This window comes from Eumetopias jubatus, unplaced genomic scaffold (genome assembly GCF_037043125.1).
Source record: "Eumetopias jubatus isolate StellerSeaLion01/CBP00866 unplaced genomic scaffold, mEumJub1_p1.0 scaffold_6, whole genome shotgun sequence".
Classification (NCBI taxonomy): domain Eukaryota; kingdom Metazoa; phylum Chordata; class Mammalia; order Carnivora; family Otariidae; genus Eumetopias; species Eumetopias jubatus.
In genome coordinates this window covers 145,243,435-145,256,493 of record NW_028274812.1, presented here as the reverse complement: position 1 = coordinate 145,256,493, position 13,059 = coordinate 145,243,435, and the positions used below count along the sequence as shown (strand labels likewise).

The 13,059-nt window shown below is 42.8% G+C and overlaps 1 protein-coding gene across 5 annotated transcripts in view; it reads right to left on the bottom strand.

Annotated features, from left to right (window-relative positions):
• The window catches only part of CARMIL1 (capping protein regulator and myosin 1 linker 1), a 312,830-nt gene that overhangs the window by 122,281 nt on the left and 177,490 nt on the right, over window positions 1-13,059 (bottom strand). For all 5 annotated transcript variants that reach the window (XM_028107424.2, XM_028107425.2, XM_028107427.2 and 2 more), the window contains exons 13-16: window positions 7,496-7,599; window positions 4,982-5,059; window positions 4,768-4,844; window positions 647-751 (exon numbers count right to left, since the gene is read on the bottom strand). In XM_028107424.2, the coding sequence (XP_027963225.1) occupies window positions 647-751; window positions 4,768-4,844; window positions 4,982-5,059; window positions 7,496-7,599 (364 nt within the window). The remainder of the gene's footprint in view (window positions 1-646; window positions 752-4,767; window positions 4,845-4,981; window positions 5,060-7,495; window positions 7,600-13,059) is intronic.

The window sequence follows — 13,059 nt, the reverse complement described above, 5'->3', positions numbered from 1 at the left end:
GACTCCCCACTGAGCAGGGAGCCCAACACGGGGCTCGATCGCAGGACCCTGAGATCATGACCTGAGCTGAATGCAGACGCTCAACTGACTGAACCACCCAGGCGCCCCCTCAAACTTTATTTCAAAGAGTTTAACCTCACCGCTAGGGATATTAACCCATTAACTAAGTTGACTGCCAAGTCAACACACCAAACAGACAGCGTCTACTGACCTAAGTAATTCAGGAACTAAAGCATCTAAAAACTGATTCTGCTGCATACACACTGTGTAGAGTTTATTATGGTGAGGAGAAATACGGAGAAGAAATATTGACTAGAACACACACACGAAAATACCTAAAGTGGGCTTAACAGAGGTTAACATAAAGGCAGTGGTACCTGGGAACACAACTTTTACAGATCAGTGACAACTGCCAAGGTCACAACCCAAAGATTCTTGTTTTTCCACAGAAGATGAAATAATATCAATAGAGCACAATGTACTCAAAAAAGAATGTGATTTCCTTTTGTGCCCCAAAGTGAGAAAGGCGTTTTCATCTGCTTGGCCTGCATTAGGATTACGCATCTTCTTCTTCCCTTCCCTTAAGCACATTCATAATAACAAACTGAATGTTAAAAGCTCTGGAGAAAATGAATTAACGACTCACTTTAACGGCTCAGGAGACAGTTTTGTGCCTGAAAGGTTGAGCTGCATCAGAGACAGAGAGCTACTGAAGAACTGTTTGAAGGACGGGGGTACTTCTTTTCCTTTCCTGAAAAACAAAACGGAAGAGTCATACCACTAACAGGTATACTTGGGGTCGGGTACCTCACTTCCAGATTGGCAAAATTACCTGTTGGTTATTCAGACACTGGGAAAAAAAAAAATCCATGAATCCATTATATTTTCGGTAGAAATTTAAAGGTAAAAAGAAACAAAATGTCTGGAAGCTAAATAAATCCAATACCATCAAAGGAACAATGCAAGAGAAGTTAAGACATTTCATTTAAGTCCTTAAAACCACTGCCATTCTTTGTAGCCAATGATCTCAAAGTGTGTTTTACCCACAGATCTCCTTCTTTTAATTTTTAAGAAACTGGGAGGTCAAAGAGGATGTCTATTTCTCACAATTTAATGAGCTTTCCCTCTGAGTGGCACTGAATACTAAGGATCGTTACGTGCACTTGGCAAAACTCTTAGACATGGCCTGTCTCAGATGCAACAAGATGTGACCTAATGGCGAACTCAGGAACAACACAGAAAGTCTGACTGGCATGAAGCCTGCGCGGCAAAAATCCTGATCAGCTCCTACATCCATAGGGCAAATCTAATCATATTAGGCCAAATATTCAAAAAAAGACAAAACTCCAAAGAGATGGCTATGAACTGCAAATATGTGCCCTTGTTGTTACGGGCAGAAATCCTACATTTCAAAAAGAAAGTAGAGTCAACGCCACACTAGGAGGGCTTTGGGGAAACAAGAGCCCAGAGTCCAAGTTGGAATGTGAACCCTTAGCTTGTTTTGTTCTATCTGCTATAGAAGTGATGGCAGGATTAAGTCCACATGCGTGAAGCACTCAGCCTGACGGAGAGTAAATACTCATTTAATGGTAGTTATTTATACTCTGTGGGCGGATTCAGAGTCTCAGGGCAGAGGCCAGGCTAGAGACTAGCTCACCCACATAACATTCAACAATATTTCTTATACAGAGGTCCAGGAAAACCTATGTTAGAAAAAGGTTTTAAAGATTTTTTTTTTTTTTAATTCATTTGAGACAGAAAGATACAGAGAGAGAGAGAGCATGAGGAGAGAGAGGTGCAGAGGCAGAGGGAGAAACAGGCTCTCTGCTGAGCAGGGAGCCCGATGTGGGGCTCCATCCCAGGACTCTGGGATCATGACCTGAGCCGAAGGCAGAGGCTTAACCCTCTGAGCCACCCAGGCGCCCCAGAAAAAGGTTTTAAACAAGATAATTTTAGGCTACCTGAGAATAACTACCTAAGCAACCAGAATCTCTAAGAGGTTGAAAATAAATTTAAGAGGAAAGAGAATTCTGGTACAATATATATTAGATGTCTCCAATGAACTCTGGCTCCAAATAGTGAAACAATATAAGCTTGAATACTCCTGTTCATTTCTGATGAACAAATGTTGTTAAAATACTCTCTGAAGGGGCACCTGGCTGGCTCAGTTGGTTAAGCGTCTGCCTTTGGCTCAGTCATAATCCCGGGGTCCTGGGATCCAGCCCTGCATCGGGCTCCCTGCTCAGTGCGGAGCCTGCTTCTCCCTCTCCCTCTGCTCCTCCACCCTCCACTCATGCTCTCTCTCTCTCACTCACTCTCTCTCTCTCAAATAAATAAAATCTTAAAAAAAAAATAGTCTCTGAATGTAATTCTCCTCCTACTACTTTGTCTAGGTATCTACTGTACCAATGTTTCCAAGTATTCACTGCCCCTTTCTGTGAGAGGATGATGCTTCATCCCCCTACTGCTGGCAGGCATGGCCATGCAAGTCCCTTTGGCCAAGGGGACATCACATCAGACAGAAGTGATGTGTGTGACTTCCAGAGAGAAGCTGCACCAGCCAGTATGAGCTGTGACTCTTTTTCCTCTGCGACGTGGCTAGAGATCTGCCTTTCAGATTAAAGGCAATGTGGCCAGCCCATAAGGGACATGTCACAAGACTACCACTGCTGAAAGCCATGGAGATGGGGGTGGGGAGGGAGGACCATTTGTTACCACAGAGCAACCTAACCTATCCTGACCGACACACTTACGAACAAAAGTATGAACAGCCTGGCTGACAGTCCACAGCTCAGTGTAAATGCATCAATTTCAAGATAATCACTAAGGGCTTGCTAGGATTGTATCTAGGTAAGGTGCTGGGTATTTAATCATAACCTCTCATTTGGATGACAAGCTGATTTGTTAGTACAGTCCTGCTCTGTAAGGTTAACAGCTCTACTGAAGACCAGTCATCACGGAGAAGGCGCCTGGGTGGTGGCTCAGTCAGTTAAGCGGCCAATTCTTGATTTCAGCTCAGGTCATGATCTCAGGGTCCTGGGATCGAGCCCCGCATCAGGTTCCATGCTCAGTGGGGAGTCTGTTTATCTCCCTTTCCCTCTGCCCATCCCACCACCCACGTGCATGCGTGCTCTCTCTCTCAAATAATCTTAAAAAAAAAAAAAAAAGACCATTCATCACAGAATTCATAGTATATGAACCCAAAAAAGCTGATTATGTGAAAATTTCTATCTTTTATGACATCATCTTCCCAATTCAGCTGCTCCGTCCATCACAGCTTCCCCCAAAGCATGGCTTCTTAAAAAGCTTTCAAACACATGAGGTGACTGGGTAGTTTCAATCAATGCATTGAAGGCCCTCGAAATAGTGTCATAGAAAACGCTCAACTTCTCCCACCATTATAAACGCTTCACTCTCTGACCGTGTCTTACTCTGTTGAGGTGCTTGTGGCATATTTTTGCTCCTGTAAAGATTTACTTCACTGTTGAAGTAATGGACCGACTACACTTTAAAATATAGAATAATTTATTTGTGAGGCACAACTGTCAAATAAAGCAGGCTGAACAAGCAAATTTTCCAAACAAGTGAGGGTTATCCCTTTGAATATACAAAGCTTTCAAAATGGTAACTTATTAAAAGGGAGGTATTTCTAGTAGTCAGCAACTCTCCCTATTATTAAAAAGCACATAATGACAAAAATATGGTTTATGATTATGGTCATCATTATGAGTGCTAAGTGTTGTATTAATGCATTAGATGGTCTGAGAATTTCACAGGTAATAACCCATGTACTTTTTTTTTTTTTTAAAGATTTTATTTATTTGACAGAGAGAGAGACAGCAAGAGAGGGAACGCAAGCAGGGGGAGTGGGAGAGGGAGAAGCAGGCTTCCCGCCGAGCAGGGAGCCCGATGCGGGGCTCGATCCCAGGACCCTGGGATCATGACCTGAGCTGAAGGCAGACACTTAATGACTGAGGCACCCAGGCGCCCTATAACCCATATACTTTTGATAACTTTTCTTTCTTTTCCCTCCATTCTAAGTAGCGGCTGTTTGTGAATACTTGCTGTTTCTAATCTAACACCCTACACTGCAAACAATTCTAAGTCAGGAAGGTGGAAGTGAGGTGCTCAGGCTGGCCCTACAATTCTACACATTAATATTCATGAATCTGGGGGCACCTGGGTGGCTCAGTCACTTAAGCGGCTGACTCATGATTTTGGCTCAGGTCATGATTTCACGGCCGTGGGCTCAAGCCCTGTGTCAGGCTCCATGCTCAGCATAGAGTCTGCTTGAGATTCTCTCTCTCCCTCTCTCTCTGCCCCTCCCTCCTGCACTCTCTCTCTCTAAAATAAATAAATCAGTCTTATTAAAAAAATCATTAAAAAAAAAATCCATGAGTTTGGGACCGGCCATACTCTCTGCTCCCCAGAGGGAGTTTATAGTTGCTTCCACGTTCATTGTTGAGAAGTCCCTTCTAAAAGAGCTTTTACTATATTAAGAGAGAGTACCTATCCTCATGGGACAAGCAGTTTCTAGACAGTTCACATAGCAGGCTGGGGTGATTGCTAAGAACATCCATCATACTGCAGTGAAAAACTACAACAAAAACTTGCACTTTCAAGGCCTTGTATTCACAGATTATCATTTAAGGCCACCTCCCTTCACGCACAACATGCATCCTTTATCGTTCTGTTTTCAGATCACCACAACCTTCTCTGGGAGGAAGACACTCCTAGATGACAATGGTGGCAGGTATAAAGCCATACCGGTGAGAAAAGACAGCTCTGGAGAGATTGAGCACAGCTAAATATTGGAGGCATCCCCGGAGAAGAGCCGCGCAGACCTGAGAACGAGAGAAAGCACTCTTAGTTTCCAATATTTCAAGGCCTAAGAGAACATTTTATTAGAGAGAAAACCCTCTCTCTATCACCCCTAAATGGCTGGTTTGACACCCCCAGCACAGTATCAAAAAAACATTACCATGTCCAGGGAACATTCTGTATTGGATAAATCCAGATGAGCAATGGCATTTGGCTGGGCCAAAAAACTGTACATGTACTTGAAATAAAAAACAAAAAACAAACACATTAGGATCTGGAAGCACACACACACGTTAATATTTTACAAAGAAGTTGCCCAAATCCTCCCATAACCATTCTCTAATCTTCCCAAGAGGATGAGCAGAATTTCATGTCATTCCATGGCTTTCCCCGAGAGCAAAGTTCCAAAGAATATTTAAAATAAAATTATGTTTGAGTTAAAAAAAAAAAAAAGGCCAAATGAACTCCTGGCTGCCAAACCCCCCTTTGTTACACATGACTTAGTTTTCCTGATTAGCTCCATTTTTATAATTTTGGAGCAATGCTAATTAATTTTAACTGCTGAGATTAAAATACCACCTGAATAGCACTCACCCTATAAAAATGCTAATCACTTTTGAAAGTGCTCAAAGATCCACTAATTTGAATTTGAACCATGAGATGGTCTTGGGCTACACTTTCTTCCACCCAAGACAATGATTTTTTCTATCCTTAGTTACTTCCAAAATCTAACAAGAAAGGGTCTGATGGCACTACTAGTTTAGGTTTGTTTTTTTTTTAAATCTCATACATAGTTCAGACACGTCAGGTTTCAAAGGGTCACAATGCCTAAACTCTCCCTTATTCCTGTGCAAGGCCATCAAAACAATACATGTAAGAGTCCTCTGTTCTTCTCTACTTGCCCTGAGTAGCAACTGCTAGGGTCCACCAATAACAAACCGAGTTCAAGCTCCTGCCACCAGGAAAATAGCTACATTCTCCTTGGCTTCTCTGGATGCCACCAGATCCTTGCAAAACCAAACAAGCTTACACCGAGATGTCCTCATCCTTAGCAAAGACTCACAGGGCAGTGGCTTAGCTCTATCATGCTTGAGCAAAATCCTCTCTACCAAGGAATTCAGAAAAGCAAAAGATTAGCCCGTAAATACTTGAGAATAACTAGACACACACAACAGAGTGGATTATGAGAAGTTCTGATCCAGAAAAATAATTTGCTCTCACTTCCGTAAAGATCGCTGCATCTCTCCGGCTTTGCCTGGCATGTGGTTTTCCTCTTGGCCACCAGCTGGGGGAGCTCTAATCACCCTCAATTGGTGACAAGACCCTACTTGGCCAACACCCCGCCAAAGAGGCAGGTCCAGCTAGGCTGCTGGCCCTGAAGGCAGGGGCCGGGTAAGCCCCTCCCAGCACCTGCTGCAGAGCTCCCAGAACCTCCCAGAACCTGTCCAGGGCTGGGAGCCCACTCACGCAGGCCTCACGGTTCCACTTCTCTTTCCCCAGAGGCGAGCCGGAACAAAACCCACCCTCGGCCACCCTCAGACCCACTCCTGGGCTACTTTGCTATCTACCTTAAGTGACTATGAATGCCCCTATGTTGGCAGAGTCTTATTATTTAATCTTTGGGCTCCTCTTTTATCCCTCTATTTCTCTAGTTTGCCACCGTAATGTCTTAGTGGTTTCCCATCGGACTCCTGGTTTCATCTTGGGAGGGAGCAGATTTATGAATCATCACTGAAGGTGATAGCTAACATGGGGCAATGCACTGAAAAAGTCACGGCACACCAGGAAACAGGATTGCTTAAAATGGGTTCAAGTATCAGAGAGAGGGAAGAAATCCTACAAAAAGGCCTGTGGCAATATTCCCTGCCTTACAGGGAAAGTAAAACATAAGAGAAATGGGACTCAATTTCACAATGGTTTTCACCCCCATAAAGAGGTAGGACACACATGAAGGTCCTTAGAAGACGCACACTTGTTGTAGGCTCTACATGGTAAGGGAGCATTTCTTCTAAATTCTATCATGGTGACCAGAGAGGACAACTCACCAAATCTGACATGAGATCACACCTAATTCATTGTACCAATATGATCTGCCAAACATTTATATTACTGATTCAGCTGCACGAAAAATCTTTTCACTGAGGGGAAACTTTTTGCCATCAAACTCGAACTTATTTGAAGAGTGGCCCCAGTGTATTCCCAACCCTCCCTCTCCCTACCGTATTCATGGAATACAGGACTGGACTTTATCGCAATATCCTCTTTCAATTGCAAACTATTAAAAAAAAAAAAAAAAACCTGTCCTCTTAACAATATTATTTAATGATGAAGTCATTCGATTTACATTTCTAATCTTTCTTATCAGGCAATTTTAAGAGGTCCGATAATGCTTAGAATGAAGGGGAAAGAAAGGTCCTTTAGAAAAAAAAAAGTGTTTCCAAAAAGAATTCACACTTTAGCAACATTCAGTTAACAGGGGAAAACATCTATGTGCTAAACTACATTTAATTAAGGACGGCTCTGGGCTTTTTCTCTAAAACACATCCTAAGCTCATAACTAAATGATCTGAAAGTATCATGATAAGGGGAGCTGAGGAAAGCCATGTTTGCAAATTATGCCAGGCTTATGGAATACAGTGCCTTTGAACATGACTGTGAGGAAAGGGAAACTTACCGAGAGGTCGTCTCCGCGAAGGACGTTCCCTGAGAGGTCGAGATGGGTAAGGGTGGTGGCAGTCAACGGGTTGGCACTGAGTGACTGAGAAAGGCTATTTACCCCTGCAACATGAAGAAGATCCAGCTCAATTTCCACTCCAGGAAACAAAAGGGGGCTTGGGAGTGTCTATATATGACCCCGTCAAATTGCAGGACTGAGGTTAGCCACAAGGACTGTCCCCAAAGGTAGGACTGTCTTCTTTTGACCTCCCCTCAGGGAGAACGGGGGAGTCACGGACACAGCCATCTCACTGAGTAGGAGAAAGAGACAGAATTGGTTTTATTCTGCTCCACTTCTGATGTGGATGGAAAGGATCTGACTTGAAAGTCCTAGAAGGATGCACGCAAGGATGCACGCAAGTCTAACTGGCCATTTCCGTCTTTCTCTTAATCCTGCTCGGTGTTCCTGACTTAATGTACGGGATTTAAGTGATGCAGGTGCGCCTTCAGGCACTTCTCACTACTTCAAGTACTTAGAAGTTAATATAGGAGTCAGATAACTGTTCTACCTAATATATCATACTCAAGGCAGAATTCAGAGGGAAATGGATTTTTACAAAGACTGAGAACATGATCCGTATACAATATAAGAAGCAATCGAAAGGAAAAACGGATAATTGACACTCTATACACTATTTACACATGTAACATAAACGGCTCGAGTCAGAGTCAACTGAACTGAACTGAATGGGTTATTACCACCTCAAAAAACAAAGAATAAATACATGAGGAGGGCAAGAGTGTTCTGTGAGGTGAGAGCCATGTTCTTTCTCTATGTGGGTTAACAGTCACGGAGGCATGGCTGCTGGTGGGTCCTCCTCAAGCCACTTCTCTCCATGGGGGAAGGAGAGACTCCAGAAGGTGGTCACTACAAAATGGGAGCCCAGAAGAGTCTGGCTGCTCACCGGGATTTGAAGAGGTCAATAGCCACGATAGCACTGATGCTCATTCTTAGGGTAATAGGGATAGGGGACACAGCAAAGCTCTTCATGTTTCTACAGTTCACAGTTTCAGTTTGTATATTTTGGAAATATGGCGATTTCTAAACTGGATATACGTTCATAAATTTTTTTTTTCAGTAAAATTCTTAAAAATCCCAGCCTGTCTTGAGCACCCTACAGGGACACAGGAAAGGGGGCTTTGGTCCACACTTGCATAGACCTTCCCCGGGATAAGGGATGGGGGTAGCGCCTGCCAGTGGGAGATAGAATTGGTCACAGCAGCAGGATGAAGCAAGGCACTCCAAGAAAAGAGCAGAGGGTCCCAAGGACAGCCCTGCCCTGGAGCAGGTCTCTGCTCTAAGTTTAGAATTTTTTTTTTTTTAAGATTTTTCTTTATTTCTTTATTTGACAGAGAGAGAGCACAAGCAGGGGGAGAGGCAGAGGCAGAGGGAGAAGCTGACTCCCCGCTGAGCAGGGAGCCCGACATGGGGCTCGATCCCAGGACCCTGGAATCATGACAAGAGCCGAAGGCAGCCGCTTAACCGACTGAGCCACCCAGGCGCCCGAATGTTTGGTGCATGGACTGGTAAAAGGGTTATTATCTCATCCTCCAGCTTTGGGGGGTTACAAAACCAACTGCAGTATGTATGTGTCTGATAAAGATGACTGAGCCATTTCTCAGAGGTGACTGTGCCTCTGGGTATTGCAGACAGAGAAGAGACAGAAGTGGAGAGTGAAAAATATTTTAGTTAAATACCAGGAAGAAGCTCTTGGCTATCAATTCAACATTTGTTAAGTGCTCATAAAATGTTTATAAAATGCTGGGGATTGGGAAATAAATGTAAAGGAGGCCCATTCATTGCCCTTGAAAAGTTCAAAGACCATCAAGAAGGAAACTAAGTAAATTCCAGCATGAAAAAATCAGCGCTCCTCAAGGAATATTTATTCACTGCAACGAAAGTTTATCTCAGACCAACTGTCCACCAGGCATGGGCTTCTGAGACCCAGGGAATACTATGTTACCCTCGAAACGCTAGTGCAATGAGAGACACAGTCAAATAAGCATAATCCAGAGAGGTCGGTTCTTTCAAAGAGGTAAAAAACAGGAGCTTGGCAATGAAGGAGGTGGAGATTTGGTTAATTATGCTAGATAAAAGGAACTTGCAATGGCCCATAGAAGGTTAATTTCTGGAGGTAACATCTATGATTGCTTAAGTGACCAACTTCTTTCATGTGTACTGTTGTTAGTAGTACTATTTGTAATGGAATAATTGAGTACCAAGCATGGAGAATACCAGACGGTCTCGCGTCAAGAAAATCATGTGTAAAATCACTTCCTTAGTGAGGAAGAACGAAACTCAATAAAAAAATTCCAAAATTGGAAGGTCAAATTAGTCTTGACAGGAAAAGGCTCCTTGACAAGTGTGGGCGCTTGGCAGTTGGCCAACATCTAAACAGAATCAGGAGAGAATTATATTCTCAGCTCAGCTTCATGCTACTAAAACAGAATGGAGGACTTCCTCCCCACCTCTTGAGCCCACATCCACGTGAGGCCTATGTTAATAGGCACACTAATAGCAGGAAATTACAAAAATATAGGATGGGAAAAAATCAGGGTTCTTAGAACCCAAACTAAACATGGATTTACGTGCCGTTCTCGATTCTGGCTGTCTAGTGATTTTGACCATTCTTCGTATTTATTATTGGAGTGTTTACAGCTGGAAAAAGGTGGTACCAGATGGCCCTGCATTGACATAATCTGGCAACCAGCAGGATATTTACTAGAAATCCAGAAAACTATCATCTAGCTAACATCTGAGGAAGAGAAAGAGTATTTGGAGACAGTGGGGATGTCACGGCAGGATTTAAAAAAAAAAAAAAATCTGTCTTGAATTATGGAGCCATGAATACACATGTTTTCATAGAACTAAAATGCAAATGTTAGTCAAATTCAGCAAAAGATTAAAACTGCAGTGTAATCTGAGTTACTGTGAATCTTCAAACCTTTCAGATACTACAAGAAAATCTGCAAGAATGAAATCCTTTAAGAAATCCTCTTTTTTACAAAAAAAAAAAAAAATCCAACATTTCAACACATACATCTCTTAGAAAGGGCAGCTTAAAATTCTTTGGGTCAGAATATCATTAAACAATATTAATTCTCAAAACACACATATTAAGGTACACAAACTTTATGGCAGAGAAAAGATAAACGTGGCGTGAAGACCTTTATCTGTGAAGGGCATGGGGAACATGGGTCTGTCCTCACTCACGAGAAAGCTGAGGACCTCTGCTCTGCCTGGGGGACCTCCCACCCTCACGACACCTGGAGGGATGGGGACATAGTGACTGGTGGCAAAGAGGTACCCCAGACCAGACACTTGTCCTTGGGAGGATAAATGATCGCCACATCCCTCTATTTGTCTCACAGTCATGAACAAATAAATTAAAATAAACAAATTCAAGTTTTGTTTTTTTTTTTAAACACCTCTATTGTAAAAAAAAGGGTTGGACCATGTAGCACAATGATGACAGTTAATACTGTACTGTGTATTTGAAAGCTGCGAAGAGTAGATCTCAAAAGTTCTCATCACAGGGTAAAAGAAATTGGAACTGTGTGTGGAACAGATGTTAACTAGACTTATGGTGGTGATCATTACACGATATGCAGGTATCAAATCATGATGTTGTACACCTGAAACTAATATAATGTTGTGTGTCAATTATATCTCAACAAAAAACAAATTTTAAAAAGTTATACCTATGGAGCACATGATAAATGATTAATACTTTTAGTATGCAGGGAACATATATAAATTAAGAAAGAAGATTAACATGGCAAACAGGTAACAAAGGATGGAAACTAGCAACTTCCTCCAAAAGAAAGACAAATGACTAAGAAACGGGAGGGTGTCGGGGGTGAGGGTGGGGAGAGAATTCACCCAAGCAATAAGTGAAGAAACTAAAATTAAAATATCAGAACACTTTGAGGTTTAGTCGGTTAACCGTCTGACTCTTGGTTTCAGCTCAGGTCACGATCTCATGGTCGTGAGATCGAGCCTCACGCTGGGCTCCCCATTCAGCAGGAAGTCTACTTAAAGATTCTCTCTCTCTGGTCCTCTCCCCACTCATGCATTCTCTCTCTCCAAAATAAATAAATAAATCTTTTTAAAAAAAATCAGCACACTTTTGCTTATATGCTTGATAAACAATGAAAAAGGAGGATACCATCTGAGGGCGGTGGGAATGTGGAGATTTGTACAAACAACTTGGAGGACAACAGGACAATAAATATGAAAAGAAAGCTTTAAAAAAATGCATGACCTTTTTGATTTAGCAATGTAGTACTTAGAGAAATTTATCCTAAATAAGAAAGTAACAAATGAGCAATAATTACATTCAGAAGTCATGTTGGCATCGTTTGCATTATTGAAGAATTAGAAACCACACAAATGTACAATAACAGGCCATTCACATCAATTGTGGGGCTTGTTCCACACGCTGGAACAGCATGCAGCCACTGGGAGGAATCACGTGTTTGCGGTCATAGAGGATCACAACATACAACGCAGGGGGAAAAGTTCATGAAACGGCAAGCATCTCGTAACACCATCTATGCATGTGTGTCTGGACGTGGGCATACAGAGAAAGTACATACAGACAGAAACCCTGTGGAAGGATGGGGGCCAGGCTGCCAGCAGGGGTGGTCTCCTAACGGTGTGGTTCTGGCATAACGAGTTAACTGTGGCTTCTTATTTATGCTTTTCAGTATCTTCTAAATCTTTACCATAAATATACGATGCATTGATAATCATCAGAAAAAGGTTTCTATAAAACTGATTTGCTAGAGTAGGGGAGTGGTAACATCACCGGATGACACTTAGCTTTAAGATCTGTGGACGGATTCCGGCACATGGACAAAAAACACCAACTCCCGGGCAAATTTGCCCCTTTGAACAGTCCCTGGAAGGCCTAAACCTAAATGTCTGCACATAAAATCATGGGACTTACAGAAATAACCCCAATTTCAAATCACTCTTAGGGTAATTGTATGGTGGGGATAAAGCAGGATTGGATGGCTATGACATCACTGAGGGACCACTTTGCTTGTGCACCCGCTCACCTGTGACACACACAGTAGGGACCCGCAACGTGCCAGGTGCCAGGGACGCAGCGACAACTGAGGCACAGCCCTTACCATCCAGAAGCTCTCAGGCTAGGACACAATCAACACACAATGGGAAACACACTAAAACAGAGGAATTTGCAAAGTGCAGTAGAACAGAGAGAAAGAAGCATCGACTTGTGCAGGGCTGGGTGAGAGAGGGCTTCAAGGAGGAAGGGAGACAGGAGTTCAGTCTCACAGCAGGGGCAGGAATTCACCAGGTTGTCCCAGGACGAAGTAAAAGCACACACATGGCAGAGCAAGATGATGATGGTGACGGTTGTGAGGTCTCTGTGCCCCAAAGTGCACTGTTTGTATATTAACTCACTTTGTCTCACCACCTCTGATGAGCTAGATACTCCTTTTTTTTTCTTCCTAAAGATTTTATTTGAGAGAGAGAGAGCATGAGCAGGGGAG